The following is a 16,970-nucleotide window of genomic DNA, read 5'->3' on the forward strand; positions in this document are numbered from 1 at the left end:
CCCCAGAGCAATGCTTTAATTGATCAGCTGACCGGAAGAGAGTTGCTCACCATGTAACTCGCGAGCTACGAGGCTTACCGGAAACCATTATAGCGGAAGTGTTGTTGAAGACCTTCATTCAAGCATTGCCTGCTACAAGACCACGCGTGATAAAGTAACTAAGTTTACTCAGGTAATTAGTGAAATGTTCATCTTGATTGTTGTGCATCAAGAAAGTGCGTTCTTTATCTTTACAGTGAAAAAAAGTCCCGGTTGAATAAATAAACCCGAACCATCTGGCTCGTTTTTTTTATAATCGTTGTCTAATCATCAGTTGCCAAAACAACAAAAAGATTGAGGAGCGAGGATAGGCCACAGTATTTTTCCGCGTCAGTGCGCATTCCCGGATCTCACATCCATTGTTTCGACTTTCGTCCGTTCTGTGTAAGCTTGAGTAGCTCTTACAAGTACCACGTTAATACGCGGGAGATGCACATGATGGCGACCGCAGCACGAGGGGGGATGTAAACCATGAGGCGCACCGTCGACCTCAGGTTTTTGTCAGTTGAATTGCATGTGTACGAGTATAATCGCTGCGTTAAAATGACTGGGCTATTTAGTACTTTTACTTTAGATTCTGGTGCACTGGCACGAAGTTGTCAGAGTTTGTAATTAGAAAGAGACAAGTTAAGAGCGACGGTGAATATCAAATATCGGAAATCATAAAACAATTGCTTCAGTTTTAAAATTTCGACGCATAGCGTTGCGTAAAAAATATAGACAATATATAAGGCAATTTCTTGATTGGAGCGCCAGAAGTTACAAAACTGGCGCAGCGAGCTTCGGTACTGGATGTATGTGCCACTAAGACAAAATTTGATCTCTAACCTCATACGCATTCTCATAATGCAGAAAATACCTGGTACAATTTTGTACGCCGCCTTCAATCTAAAGATCGCTCTATGGTAGATTTGTCAATCACAATCCAAGAAATAAATCAAAGGACAATGGCACAGCGGTGTTACCGTTCCAGACCGAAGAGTCAGAGTGGACGAGCTTAGGGGCGCAATAATTGCGTGTTTTTTTTCGCTTCAACCCTCGTTAATATTTCACTAAATCGTTACGCGCAGAGTTCCGAAGCGAATTGAATTCAAACTCAAAACTCCTGTTTTTATTTTTTTGCACCTGTCATCAATCTCAAGAAAGGACAAGTGAAAAATGGCCTGAAAGTTAAGAATATTCACCTTTTATTGAAAGAAATATTCTTAATACCACTGAAATGTTTTTTTTTTTCAATTGTATCACCTTGATCGTTATTAATCGACATGTGTTTTTTTGTTTTATCATTATACCATTCATTCACAGATGGAGGTAACAGCCGCAAGTTAAGTGCTGCGATAGACTATGATTAGGAGACCCCTCAAAGTGTGATATTTGATGAGCCTACCAATGCTATGGATCCCAGTAGCAAGAAGGTGTTTCTGTGAATGTTGCTAGGATCACGTGTATCAAGCTAAAGAAGGGCGGCCAGCATATCTTGTTAACGATCACAAAGGCAAGGTTGTAGCAAGCGGAAGTAAAATGAGTTTTTAGTACGTCAGTTGCAACACAGGAAACTGTGGGTTACTATATTTAATTCGGTAATAATTAAATTACTTTAAGGATATGATTAAGTTATTGATTATCAATTAGAATAATAAGTTAATTCTATATTTGGAATGCAAATGAATATTTGAAATGGCATGTTGAAGACGAATGAGAGAGACTGCAGTAGATTTTCGCACTTGCATTTTTTTTTTTCGATTGACGTCACGATCTAGCGCCCCAAGGATTATGGGATTGATACGCGGACGAAGACAAGACATTTAGTGATGTTTGTCCCCATTTCAACACCACAATGCTTTGTAAGAATCTATTTTATCAATTGTGGAAAATGCCACTGTCGCTTGTCTATAAGCGACAATTGCAATTGCAAGTCCAGATAATTGCAAGGATCTTTCAGTTCTCTCCTTCGTCGATATAAGAATAACTAGGAGAGAGTGAGTGAGGCCTTAGACATGAAAATGGGCGCGCATAAGAAAAGAAAACCTCTGACCAGGGTGGAGCCGGTGATCCCACGACACTCTTGCTCTACAGATTGTGCTCACGAGGCCAGACGGGATCAAGGTGTGGGTAGTTTATCTGCTCCTGGTGAAAACGTTCCTGTTAAAAACGAGAACATGCACCGAGGGCTTCCTCACATGGTAAACCATTTGAAGATGTCATTTATGTTAAACCAGGCCTTAGTTAGACCGAGGTTACCTCAATAACGTTATAGAAGTGAGATGTTTTAGTTATATCAATGCTTTCTCTCCCTAGTACATGTCCTTGCCTTCTGTACACTGCTTTCAAACAAACAGCTCAGATTTTGTACCTAAGGGTTGGCCAAACCAAATGACTTGAGATGTAGTTTTGTCAAGCACCGCTACAGTATGCTCAAATGAACCACCGCGAGTTTTGTTTTTGCTCGGAGTTGAAGAACTCGCGCACAGAAACCTATGCTCCATCACTGGACCAAGCATTTTGTGTATTGAGAAATCTGTGTATAGTTCCCACACAAGACATCGAAAGAAACAATCGAGAACAAATTCTTTAAGTATGGCAAAGGTATCCGTTAAATCTCATCCCTTCTACATCTTGATCTTTCCTATCAAGGGCACGTCCAAAATAGAAGCTAACACTGAAACTGTCATTTAATTTTGACGTAAGCCACAATTTACACATAATAAATTGAATTCCTTGAAATCTTTTAAGGCTTTGAATTTTCTTTGTTTTTCCTAGTATGACAGAGTGTGAAGCTCTGTGCACTCGACTCTCCATTATGGTCAACGGACGACTTAAGTGTTTGGGAAGTCCACATCATATTAAGAACAAATTTGGTCCAGGATATACAATCACAGCAAGGATATCTGGTGATAACCCGGACACGAAACCTTTCAAGAGTTTATGACAGAATGGTTTCCTGGTAGCGTATTGAAAGACGAGCATCAGGGCATGGTTTACTTCCACGTATGCAACAGACGAGTAACGTGGGCTCAGCTATTTGGTACAATTGAAAGAGTCAAGTGGAATTTCAACATTGATGATTATTATGTGGGACCGACTACCCTAGAACAAGTGTTTGTTAACTTTGCTCGAGGCCAGGGAGATGAAATCGTGTATAGTGAGACGTATAATCCTTTAGCTGAATTAAACATGGCAAATCCAACTCGTACATACAGTGAAATCACGCTATAACAAGACTTGTCCAGGGGCGGATACAGGATTTTAAAAAAGGGGGTGGATAAGGAACGGACCATTAGATATCTCTAAGGGGGCCTGCATTCCCCTGAATGGGGAAAATAAAAAAAAAAAAGAAAAGCCATGGCTTACGAAAAAATATAGCACAAATGCTACTCTAAGAAAAAAATCGCGCGAGACCAAAAACCTGAATCAAACCCACCCCCCCCCCCCCCCCCCCCCCTTAAAATACCTGATGTCCGTTCCTAAAGAGGCAGCATCGGTGTATTTACTGTTACTGTAGTCAAATGGCCGAAACCGAAAGAACTCAATTTGAACGACGAAACAACTTCACTATTAGTGTGTCTTGTTACAAGATGTTTCCTCCAAATTCACTAAACTAAGAATACCATACTTACAACCTGATTATTGACTGAGGAGGGAAGCTGACATCATTCGTTTTGGATGCATTGCCATGTACTTGTCGCACACCTGATCGCGATGGATGCAAACACTGTGGCAATGCATCCTAATCACAGCTAAGTCTGGAAGCCTTTCAGTATCATTGTGCTCCTAAGCCACATATGTACCCTTCTTACACAGGAGAACGATCGCTCCGCTTCCGTGCTGCCTATTGGCAGTACAGCTAGAATCTTGAGCAGCTCCCGGACATGCTGTTTTGACAAAAAGCATCTTACAGAGACATTGTCTAACGCCTGCTACTCACAATAACTGTTCCAACGAAAGAGTTCACTTTCAGAGGCTAATGAGATTGGCAGCAAGTGTTCCCACTTCCCTTGCAGTACCTTGGCAAGTTCTGCTGTTCTTTCAGATGACTTGGTAACGATTACTGTAGGAATGAGAGCACAAAGCTTATAGTGTACCTGCTTTTCCTTGCTGAATCGGCATTCCAGTTCCGAGCAGATGACGTTTAGGAAAGGTATTGCCACCGCCCGCTTCCAGAAATCTGCGACTGACTCTGCTGGGGTGTTATCCCGGTTCCGTACTCGTACGGATCGAAGATGGTTTCAAATGTTGAGTGTCGGTCGACCCATCTCGTTTTGCATAAGTTTTTCAACTTTCGTTTCTTTCTCTCTCTGGAGAATGTGAATCAATGACGATATTCATGAAGCTTTGTCGTTTCGGAGAATTGTCAAAGAAACTGTAGAGTTCACGACAGCAATCCATCATATTTTGCGCTGATTTTATGTGACATGCATGATAGATAACGAGATTTAGAGAATGGAGACAGCAACCTTGGTACTCTGTGTCCGGCTCATACTTGGCAATTTCCGCTTGTACTCCTTTCTTGTTAGAACTCATTGACACTGCCGTGTCGTACGCCTGACCACGACAATTGGCAATATCTACCTTCTGCCTTTCTAAGCTATCCCTTATTGTTGTGGCTATAACTGATCCAGTGGTTCTAGGCAGGTCACACAGGTCTAACAACACCTCGCGCTGTATAGGCTTGGACGGGTCTGCAAAGTCAAGCAGGCGAAGGTTTTCATGACCGCAAGTGTTATCGTAAGTGTCTATGACAAATGGAAACACTTGATATATCTGTTGTTTTAAACAATCATGATATCGCACAGACTAAAGAGGTAGTGTTTTAAATGTTTCTAGAAAAATTTCGAAGTCTGTCGGTATCATATATAAATCAAGCTTTTGCCTTTCTGCAGTGAGCCTACGTACTCTGTACTTTAGTTTAGTTTACCCTTACCTAATTTACTGTATAATTACAGTGTGGGGATCGACTTATCAAACCAATCTTAAGCGCATAATTAATTACGCTTCAGAAAAAAGTTCTAAAATTATTTCAAATGTTCCTTTCCATGCCCACACTGACAATCTTTTCAGAGATCATCAAATTTGAAATTTAATGATATTTATTTATTTCAAACTGCTAAGTTTATGTTTCTGTATATAAAAGGCTTGCTTCCCAATACGTTTAATAATATGTTTACTCTTACAAACCAAAGACACTCATATATAATACTAGAGATTTTAATTGCTTTTATATTTTCCCTTGTCGAACAAACATTTGTAGATTTTCCATTCGTTTTCGAGGACCTCAGTTTTACAATTCACTTAATCAAGAAATTCAGAATTGTGAGTGTTTTTTTTAATGAAATGGCAAAATAAACTGAACTGAACTGAACTGAACTGGAAAGGAGCGGATTAAACTTCACATCAAATGTTAACTGCGCACATCTATCCACAACTAAATACATTTATTATTATTATTATTATTATTATTATTATTATTATTATTATTATTATTATTATTATTAACGTTTGCTAATTTCCCAATTGATATGCATCCCGACGAGATACGAAGGTAACTTTTCCTTTTCAATGATATGACATTCCAGGTCTATCAGTATGAAAATAATACATACAAATAAATATTTCAATTCATGCTTCTTACGTGTAATATTCGGAGATTTAGCGGGAGGCTCTAGATTTTCTGTAGCTTCATTGCATTCGGCTTCAGCGCATTCACCAACAGAACGGGCTCCAGTATTGTCCCTAAAATAATATTAGAATCAACGCCATGAATGATATTTTTAGCTATTCGGTAGAGTACCTTCAGTAGTAAAGTATCATTGACAGTTTATTAAATATAACTTTTGCTTACTGTTTTTTTTTTAGAGGAACGTGTCAAGGGAGCTTTTCCTTTTCATCGTGTTTGCGATTGCTATACAAAATGGCAGCTGCAAAATTCTTTAATGGCACTTTGTGGAATCGTTTTTTTTCTGCTCTACCCGTCGAACCGTGTGCACTGAGCCAACGAGGATCTTGTCCTGTTTCGTCTAGTGCAGTCGACTGGCTTCTGTCGCGACGTTTGTATTCGCGACGGCAGCCAGTCGGCTGCCAGAGGGGTAACAGGACGAGTTCCTGATTGGCGCAGTGCCCACTGTTCGACGGATGGAGCAGAAAAACCAAAGTGAATCAAAGTTTTGAAAGCGCGCATTGCGCAACAAAGAATTTGGCTGTAAGAATCAAAACGAGGTTTCATACGGATAAACGAGTTTATTTGTGACTTTTCGTGCTATATATTACTTCATTTGACTTTTAACAAAGATATGGAAACAGATTTGTTTTCTATTCCACTTTTAATAGCATTTTTTTTTATTTTTACTCTTAAAAATCCATCTAGTATGGTTCTAGGTTTGTACTCACTTTAGATTCAAACCTCCTTTTGGATCGAATTCAGCTGGCCTCAAATTAACCCGCGTTCCAAATCTCATTTCTGAGCAAATATCTTTCAACCACGGTAACCCAGGGGTACCAGCCTGGGCAGTCATTTGGGGCGGGAAGAAGAAATCACGGACAAAGTTGGTATTCCGATTCCAAGGAGTTCTAGACACAGCAATTTCAACAAAAATATTTCTTATATGCTCAACAGAATATCGTCCTTCTGATTGATCAGTGGCGAATGATGTCGGCATAAATAAGTTATAGAGTATGATAGAAGTTATAGAGTGTAAATACGGAAATTGCTATGGAAGCACAGTAACGGGAGCAATTCTGTGCATTTCGAGATATATGGTCACTCGCGAAGTCTTGTACTCGTCTACGGCTTTTGCAAATTTAGAACTTTCAAGACCAATTCGCTGCTCATAAGTTACGAAATGCACTCGCGTTTCATACGACTTCCTATACATACAATGCAGTGTTTATGAAGTAAATAATTTTGCTTGCACCAAAGACCTCATAGAGATCAAGAATGTCCCGCAATATCTGAACAACACTTTTTGGGATGCATGTTGTAGCGCTCTTGCAAGTAGTTAAATAATAAAATAAAATAAAAATGTTGAGCTTTATTTGAGTGTCAGCTGTATTTAGCGCTGGTGCACTGATTGGGGACACTGTATAGAAAATCAAATAAACTCATAAAATCGTTGGTTGATTTTTTTAGGAGAGGCGAAGACAGAGGTTTATGGTCAAATTTCATGGCATAGTTCTGTTTTCTTTGTCTCACAAGTCTCAAGGGAGATTTCTAAACAAAATAATATTCACATTTAACCATAAAGTCTCGTAGCCATGTGTGAATATTGATATATCCAACGTGGTCTATTTTTTACCACGTAATCAAGGTAGACAGAGAGAGATCACGGGAGAAACTTCCTGTAAATGGCATGTGTATGTATCAGTATGTGGAGTCAGGAGAAGAGAAAAAACGATGCTGCCTCAATGGGGAGATGGGGGCACTGCGTCTGTTAACAAGTGCACTGAGAAGCGATTGAGGGGCAAGCGCATCAATTGTGTTTTCGTCTGCTGGCAATTTATTCGCCCAATTTACATTTTGCACATGGTCTGGCCTGATCTAAAAACACATTTGCTGAGCCACAGTAACAACTTCACGTAATCTTGCTCGACAGCAATGTCGGTATGGAATTGATATCAATGGGATTTTCGGTAAACACACCCTAACCAACAAAGAAGGTACCCAGAACGCCACAAAACAAGATAGCTTTAATTAGAAAAAAGGACCCTAAAGCTCGTACGACATTAACTATAGAACAACAGACGGTGGATTTTGTATGCAAAACGCCCTCCTTGATTTTCACGTGACGTCACAGCAGCTATGTTGGCGCCCAGACTAAGATCAATTCTTTTGCAACCACTTTCTTTGTTTTGGTTAAATAACAAACAAACATGATAAGACTAAGAACCTAGAATAATCGACAATAAGTGGTTTGCAACCATTCTCTCTTCATTCAACAGGGCGGCAATGACGAAACGTGCAAACCACCTTCTAGGGAATCTTTGCTGACGTCAAAATTTACATTTTGTTTAATTAACATACGGGTTTGTTAACAAAAGGCAACATGAGTTTTACAAACTGACTTCAAAAGGTAAAAGAACTTGTTAAACTCAGTTAAATCTCCAGTTTTAAGCCTTTTAGCTTTGACAACGAGCCAGTTATTAGGCATCAAAAACTGATAAATTATTGGGTGGCAAAGACGATAATGATCCCACACATTCTTTAGAAAATTTCGAATTTTTAAAGCATCATTGCTCAGAGATTATCAGGTATATCGCGTTCAAATGTTCACAGAGAGCTCATTATGCAACGCACTTTCAGTATTCAGTACTTTACTCTAGTCCGGGCTCGGCTGACTGATTTGAAAGTGATAGCCTTGTGCTAACGGGGCAAAAAAAATATAAACAACGATTCCCCTATACAGCCAATGAGATAGAGTGTTCCACAAGAGCTAAAACACCACTCAGGCGAATACCTGCCATAACTATTTCTATTGTAAATCACTTTATATGAAGAATAGAACTCATTGTGGCAATTCAGTCTTAGTGACAATTTTACTTGATGGTGTTGATCAGAAAATTTGCCCAAATGGGGTTGTGTCAACACATAATTGGAGAAAATGTGAGGGGTTACTAGCACCGTAGTAAGTTCTACAAGGCGACATGTGAGAATTTCAAAATTTAAAAATACGCGTGGATGACTAGCCACATTAAAATGTGACAGACGTTCAGATGTTGTAATGCTCTCCAAACATTCTTGACTTGTTTTTGTGAGTTCCTTTCCAGTCGAAAATTTAATCTGCCGCACAAAGGAAAACGTCATCCGATGATTAATTCCTACAAAAGCACATAAAAATTACCCTATTTAATATGCTCCTTTGAACGAGTCTGGTCATTCGTCCTCTGCTCTTTGTCCTCGGGCGAAATTCAAGAACACTTGCTCTAAAGTGGTCTGGCTAACAGAATAATCTTCAATGTTGAAGTTCAACTTGACATTTTCGATTGTTCCAAACAGCTGAGCCCACGATACATTGGTGTCGCGTATGTGATAATGGACCATGCCCTGGTGTTCATCTTTCAACACGCTGCCAGGAAATGACCCTTCTATGAACTGCTTCAGCGGTCTCGTGTCGGGACTAGTGCTTGACACTCGTGCAAGAAGCGTGTAGCCCTCTCCGAACTTGTTTTTAAGATGTTGTGGACTTCCCAGGCACCTGAATTGTCCGTTTACCATGATTGCCAGTCGAGTGCATAGCGCTTCACATTCTTCCATGCTACAGATAACAGAAGAAAGCTCCAGTGATTTTAAGGGTCATAACAAAATAGAGATAGTTAGTCAAATAACAATTTACGTACAAACCACACCACCCCCACCATAAACAGAGAAGTGGAGAGGGAAAGAGGAGAGTAAAAGGAAGGAAGGATGAAACTTTGCTTTATTTAAGTCCCCCATAGAATATCGCTGCTGAAGAATTATTAGGCATAAGCTTTGATTTTAAAATGTTTAGCTTTGTCATGAAGTTTGGAAACCGACCTTTTGCAGTGTTTAATATTGTTTCTTTCCGAGTGACGATACAGCATTATCAAATAGTGTTTAAAATATTGTCCCTGAGTCAGCAGCTAGCAGTGTGGTGGTCAATTGGTTAGGTGACGGGGTTAATCAACATTCCCAGGTGCGAGTCCTACTAAATAATAATATGACAATTTCCGATAATCCATATCAAGCTTTCAGTCTTCTACATTAACGATAATAGTAAATTCATAGCAAATTACAAATTAACGATAATCGTTTATTCAAGGTAGAGAACGAGTTGCAAAAACCACAGCGTATGCTGCTCACAGTTTTAAAGTAATCCAAACAAGTTCGGAGAAGGCGAAGAAAGTTGACCAACCAAACAAATTAAAAAGGGTTTCCTCCACGAGAACACGAAAGAATTTACAAACCCAAGTGACTGACAACGATTGATCCAAAGTAAACTTCATTTAAATGTCGATGCCATTTATGTCGAGAGTCTAGTTTTCATGATCATTGCATGAGGATCAAGGAGATGGCAGGAATACTTAGAGGACGCTTTGTGAAGCCTACCGAAATAAATGTGCACCATTAGCTTGCATTTCTGGCTGCATTCCAGCACTTACCTGTGCGAAGTTATTACAATACACCGTCCTTCTGCCCGAACACGTGATAATGCATCCCATAATAATCTCCTTGCTACTGGGTCCATGCCGGTGGTAGGTTCGTCTAGGAATACTACCGGGGGGTCACCAACAAGAGATATAGCAGTGCTCAACTTCCTTTTATTACCACCGCTATTAAGAGGAGAGATTTGTCCTAAATATTAGTACAAGTGAATTTCAACGAGAATAACGGATGCATCATTAGAGGTCGGTAGTTTTTTCAGACTTGAGCAAAATATATGAGAGAGCAAACCACGCCCTTTATTGGCGATTGTGGGTTCATTTCCTTAGAAACGAGATGACTTCAGTTTTCCTTTGAGGTGTACTATTTACACAATGATGTATAGTGCTGATCAAATCAGTAGAGTTTCTAATGAGAGATCTTAAGATATTCAAGATGTAGAAATGGGCCTTATTCCCGCAGCGGCCATATTGGCCATAGACAATAGATTTCGTACCCTGAGCCTCGAGGTGAAATGTTTGGGAACGAGTTTCGGTGCATGCGCAAAACAAAAGTTTTCAATCCCTCGGGACTCAACATGGCCGCCGTGTGATTAAGAGAGCCATAGATTTGTGACCACATCAACCAACATAAATTAAAATCAACAACCATAAATTAAACGTTTTGACTACCTGAATGATTCTTGGTTACCCTGGAGTGATACATGTAAAAAAAAAAAAAACTAAATTCTCTCTCTTTGTTTTAATTGCTGGGTAATTCGAAGATATACACCTTTAAAACACATGTGGTAGAAAAAAAGCGAAAGTTAAAAGCTTATAAAAAGGCAAGTCTTTGTTAGTTTTGTAGCTTGACCACAAGTGGTTTCGTAGCTTCGACCCAAGATGGATATGCGGCGCCAATTATCTTTCTGTTTTCTCGCGTTTATCTCAAAATTGTTTGACAAATCGTGATCGCGCAACAAAAATGCTTTCTCCTATCTTCAGCACTGCCCTTGAAAAAATCGAAATTCCGGAAACGAGACACGATCACCTATTGAAATACTAGAGGATCTCGTTTTTTGAATACTACATATGTATGTAGACGAAATGCCAGAAGTATGTTGCATCAAAAAGTTTTCAATAGCTATTTTATCTCTCCAGGAGTACGTAAAACCTTCGCCTTCGTCGCTTCCGTTGGGGAACATGCAAGATTTTCGATGTATTGGCCGCGTGGGGCGAGAGAAAAAAAGTGGTGGCCCCATTTGTCGCGCGGCAAAACTGACAAAAACCTCCATATGCCGTATAGAAGGAAAAAGGCCTCCCGTGTAAATCCCATTGTACCTAACGGAGCAATAGGGAGTCCTTAGAGAGCTTTAAACACGCGACATTTTTGAAGGAAGATGCTTCGAACCGGGACATCCATATCGACAATATGCTATCCAAAGGCAGCAGTCGAATGTACATTTTACAATGACTGCAAAATTCTCGCGCGCTCAAATTGATGTCAGACTATCGCCTCGTGGATCCACAGCTACTTTGACAATGTTATGACGAAATTTCAATAACAAGACAGACGCATGAAAAACTGACATCAATTTGTTAATTCTTAGGTATGCAAATGCTTCTTTAAACTTGTCTTAACACTAACATAGTCTCCTTTGCAGTCGTTTTTTGTGTGCGTCCCATTCTCCTCTCCCCCATTGTGGGGAGGGAGAATGGGACCGACACAAAAAACGGCTGCAAAGGAGGTTAGACACTACCACAGTTGTATTGCTAAGCATATTTTCACTAGTTGAGATGATTAGTTTAAAAATCTGGGAGAGACCACTGTAATGGAAGGGCAAATGCTCACTTTCGGTGTCAGTTCGAGGCTCAAAAACGTCGTGTGCTTAAACTCCCTATTAAACTCCAGGCTGGACCTATATCACGGAGTTTCATAGACCGAGCTGCTTTGAGACACGTTTTCCACCATACTTTCTACAAATTGTTCAATTCCGCTATTGAGAGGCAAATAAACAACGGATTCCAATTTGCAAGCTCTTGGTCAACGGCTCCAGATGAAGCAAACGATGAAATATCACACTCTCGTGAACATATGCGTGAAAACGGTGCTACCCCTGCACCTCAAAGGATATTACAAAGTCTTTTACCAAATAAGATTAATTTCCATCATCAACGGCATCGAAATTTCAGAGGGGAAAACTATCATACCTGTAGGACCCAGCTACTTTATCCGCGTGGGCCTGAAGCAGCAAAGCTTGAATAAGGTCTTCAACAACCTGGGGTATAATAACTTCCGGCACGCCCCGTAGCCGTGCATACATGGTAAGTAGTTCTCTTCCGGTAAGTTTACCGATCAAAGCATCAAACTGAGGGCAGTAACCAATACGCTGTCGAACCTGGAGATAACCGGACAGGAGGATTTAAGTAAGAGTCAAGGATAAATCCTGGTTCATTTCGAGAATAACGTCTTAAACCTGTTTCTCGCGAGGAAAACCTTCCTCCAAGCGGGGAACATTTTCCATCCGCACTTGCGTGTTTCTCGAGTAAAACCACGAGAGAGAGCAAACATCCATATTGCCTGCCTGCCTGACCCTAAATTTCCAAGTTTCGCTCAAAAATTAAGTTTCGGTCTAAGGGAAAAATTGTTAATTATGCAAGGTTATGATTCCATGAGATAAAAAAAATCGCGGAAAAATAAAAATAAACTATACATGCAGAGAGATATAGCAATGCGTTTACCGTAAAAAACGCGATGTTAAAATCTCTCAAATACCTGGAAATTGCAAGCTTTTGTTCAAGGGACCCTGCTAAAAAGAGACTTCGTTTGCAGAGTTATGTAGCAGCCCTCGTAACGTATAATGTATTTGGCTCGATACCCAAGCCAAAAGCAAAGACAAAACAGTTGAAACAATGACTTAGACTTACAACACCAAACACTCACAACACTTAAGCTGCTTACAACACCAAACAAGAGCTGGTTGCCAGAGGCGCTCGATCACTGCATTTGCAACGCACTTGGTAGCCCAAGACAACGTAGCAATAAAAAGCCATTTTGGCGATTCTGTATTTAACCAGTCAAAAGTTTTAAAGGGAACCTCCACTAAAAGAGGAAATATCTTTAAAATAGTTAACACAATGCTCACAATCAAAATTGTTCAAACGTTTTCCAATGGAATCGTTTGTATCCGAAATAAATGAATTTCAAAAACGCTTGTTTTGGTTTTCAAATTTCCCGGGCGCCGCCATCTTGAATAATTGTGACGTGTCATGGTTGCCCTATCGTTTTAAAACAAATGCTCTTTGTGCAAATACAAAAGAGCAACCATAACACGTCACAATTATTCAAGGTGGCCGCGCCCAGGAAATTTGAAAACCAAAACAAGCGTTTTTGAAATTCATTTATTTCGGACACAAACGATTCCATTGGAAAACGTTTGAATTTTGATTGTAAACATTGTTAAATATTTTGAAGTTGTATTATTGTTTTAGCGGAGTTTCCTTTAAAGTTGCTTTTCCATAAAAGCACTGATAGACCAGAACGGCACGCCAGCCAGAATATCTGAGGTAAACGAAATATTCCTCGAGGCAGAGGGTATCGAGATAATAGACCCTTCTCCAAAACGGCGGCCGAAAATTCAAATAAGCTAAAATTAAAAACTAATACCGGATGTAGAACGAGCACCTTTACTTTAGTAACCCTGCAAAGTTTCGGCATATGAGGTGAACTATCAGCTGAGAAAATGTAAGTTAAAAGATAAATGATATACAGACGTTTGCATGATTGGAGGTATGGCGTATACCCCCAGTCCTACAAACTTCTGTAAACTTGTCAAATTGCAACTTACATTTTCTCAGCTGACATAACACCTAATACGCTGAAACTTTACATGGTTGCTAAAGTAAAGGCGCTCTTCAAGTCAATTTTAACTCATTCAAATCCGTTGCCGCCATTTTGGAGAAGGGTCCATACGAGTAATTTGAAGTCAATGACCACTTTTTGAAAAGTGCGAGGATTATTTCAGTCTATCTTTCCGGCGTTAATTATCCGTTCATAAGACCTCCGGGTCTTTCATACCGCACCACAATATCTGATACAATCTGATACAAAGATAGGCAAGCGTCTTGTGCCTGTCTTTATACTTGACGAACTAAGCTCATCAAAGACGGGTCTAAGAGAGCCTATGTATAGTCGCAGAAACTACCTGGGGCCGGTTCCTGAAAGGTGCAATCAACTCTATTCCAGGGATAAATGTGCCGGAATAAGGCACATTTATGGGGCAGTACGCAGCTATCACAACGGCTCTCGGGATTGGCTCAGAAAACAATGGACCAAAACAAACAACCAATCAACGATGGACCCTAACCCTAAAAACAATAGAGCTGCGTCCTAAAGGGATCCAATGAAACTTAGAGGTTGTAAAGAGCTGCGTCCTATCTCGGGACATTTATCCCTGGAATAGGGTTATTACACCTTTTAAGGAACCGGCCCCTGGTGTTCTAGGTAGCAAGGCCTTGAGGATCAACTACTTCCTATCGTATTTACAAGGGTTTACAGCACACCGACCTTATTCATGTCGTATCTGATGTCATACCCATCCACTACAGCGGTCCCAGATGTCATAGTCTCGTCACCAGTCAACATGCGGAATGTAGTTGTCTTGCCGGCGCCGTTTATTCCAAGGAGACCAAAACATTCGCCCTTAGGAATCCCCAATGACAAACTGTCCACCGCAACTAATGGCGAACGACCTTTATAAAGCCGACAAGAAATTTACGGCAACTTCAAATTGAGCACATTAAATGACAGGCTCAAAAGATATCGCCAACTTTACTAAGCCAATGGGCTGGGTTGTTTTAGGCATGCTTGGCACCAATAGGGAGCTTACAAATCGACGACGTTCGCATGACGGCCCCGTTGGGTCACGTTATAGTCTCACGTCGTCGTCCTGTAGAAATTTGAATTTACGATCTTCGCAGGACGACGTTCGTGCGCGTGAGGTTAATTTTCCCGCCCTTTCTGAAGTTTGTTTTTATCTTTGTTCAATCCAAGATGCCCAACTTCAGAGAAACGAAAGCTTGTATGGCATATGCTTGTCGAAAGAAAAATCATTTGAACTTTTACACGATGTTTACAATTCAAGACCCGTTGTAATCACTCGTTGAATTTTTTCCTGGTAGTCCCTGGTTCAACTTCCCAGCTGCACTTGTAAATAGCCAACTGGTTTCCCTCCGGCCAGTTGGGATTCTTAACAGTTGTTGTTGTTGTGTTCTGCAGTTTCGTTGATTGTGTTTCATTGGCCCTGAAAAGCCCCTATGGGGAGCGGTTAATTAAGTATGTATTGTATTGTATTGTATAAGCATCGAGAGAAACTTCGACAACTAACCTCGCGTCCTGCTATTTTCAAATCGGCCTCACCAACGTCGTCCACTTTGGTACGACTCCGGCAAGTGCCCACATAGGAATGCGCAATAGGTATGTCACGCAATCTAACGGCGCGGTCGCGCAAACGTCATCGATTCGCAAGCTACTTATTGGCTTGATTAAGTTGGCGCTTACTTTTGTATTAAGCTCAAGCCTCATAGGCTTTCGAAGTCAGAGGTTTTTACATAGAAAATGACCGTTTTTATACTAGGCTGATTCGTCCAGAGGGATTATACATATATTACCTCTAGTGATAGACGGAGACGCATCATCCATCCCGGAAAGAGTTTTAGCGAGTCTTACGAAAGACGGGCACGAAACGTATTATGATTTCAGACGAACAATCTGATCAGTAGCGAGAAACTTGGTCTTATCAAACGATCTGTTTGCTCAAAAATCCCTCTTACGGTGATTAATTAACCCTTTAAATCCCAGGAGTCATCGGGATGTAAATTCTCTTCACAATCTCAATGAAATGTCAGTCAGACAGGTATTGGGAATGAGGATTATCATCAGCTTAAGAGGTGTGATCTTGATATAATACCAAATTCTCCTGACTACCCAACAAAGAACTTTATGGTACTAGTTGGGAGAATGAACGTTTCGATCGAGGGGAATGTTTCACTCCCCACCGACGCAGCGCCAATAGCCCCATCATTCGTCTGTTGAACAATCTGCATCTGCTGTAGTTCATCTTAGAAGACGCACTAAATAAGATGGTTCGTCCAGACGAATAATGAGTCTCGTGGCCATCTTTATGCTAGATAAAATGAAAAGATGCACTAAAATCTTTGGGATGAGTCTTCGTAGACGGATACTGCAAGTCTAGTATAAAAACGGCCAACGTCAGAAGAATGTCGGTATTGTCTATCTTTAGGACGGCTACTGCTAAATGTTTGCAGGGAAAAAACGTGGGCGTATTATGTTCCTTGCAAGATCCATGATTTTGCATTACGCATGAACAACCCCTGGTGCGTCCTCTTAGTTGCGTACCAATCAGAGGCGTTGTGGTCATCAGGCCCAATCTAATTGGTCATAAATTTGGCGAGACCCGTATTCTAAATTTAGATAAACTGATTGGCCAACGCCAACTGAGAGATATGTACACTTCTGGGTTATGGGCTTCTCTCAATTGATGTCTTTTAAAGGCGAAGAACTTTCACTCCAAAATGACAATCCCTTTTTTATCGATGAATAGAAAGTTCACGAGGAGAAAAGCTTTTAACCAAATTTTCAATCTTGAAATAGCTTTCTAGCCTTGTGAAATCCTTGTTAAAAATACACATATGCAGGCCGCCATCTTGGATTATACGTGACGTCATTGAGCTCAGCAGATCCCACTTTTCTCTCGGAAATGTGAACAACATGAACGCTGTTTCTTCCGTCTGACCTATTTGAGCAATTTATGTTGCTGAAC

The 16,970-nt window shown here is 40.4% G+C and overlaps 1 protein-coding gene and 1 pseudogene across 1 annotated transcript in view; both read right to left on the bottom strand.

Moving 5' to 3' along the window:
• Positions 1 to 3,510: 3,510 nt before the first annotated feature.
• Positions 3,511 to 4,244, bottom strand: LOC138014265 (uncharacterized; annotated as a pseudogene).
• Positions 4,245 to 7,700: 3,456 nt separating this feature from the next.
• The window catches only part of LOC138059055 (phospholipid-transporting ATPase ABCA3-like), a 38,658-nt gene continuing 29,388 nt past the window's right edge, over positions 7,701 to 16,970 (bottom strand). The window contains exons 15-18 of the mRNA XM_068904565.1: positions 14,696 to 14,880; positions 12,340 to 12,527; positions 10,150 to 10,320; positions 7,701 to 9,284 (exon numbers count right to left, since the gene is read on the bottom strand). Of these exons, the coding sequence (XP_068760666.1) occupies positions 8,903 to 9,284; positions 10,150 to 10,320; positions 12,340 to 12,527; positions 14,696 to 14,880 (926 nt within the window). The 3' untranslated portion in view covers positions 7,701 to 8,902. The remainder of the gene's footprint in view (positions 9,285 to 10,149; positions 10,321 to 12,339; positions 12,528 to 14,695; positions 14,881 to 16,970) is intronic.

The sequence above is a fragment of the Montipora capricornis genome, chromosome 8 (assembly GCF_036669925.1).
Source record: "Montipora capricornis isolate CH-2021 chromosome 8, ASM3666992v2, whole genome shotgun sequence".
Classification (NCBI taxonomy): domain Eukaryota; kingdom Metazoa; phylum Cnidaria; class Anthozoa; order Scleractinia; family Acroporidae; genus Montipora; species Montipora capricornis.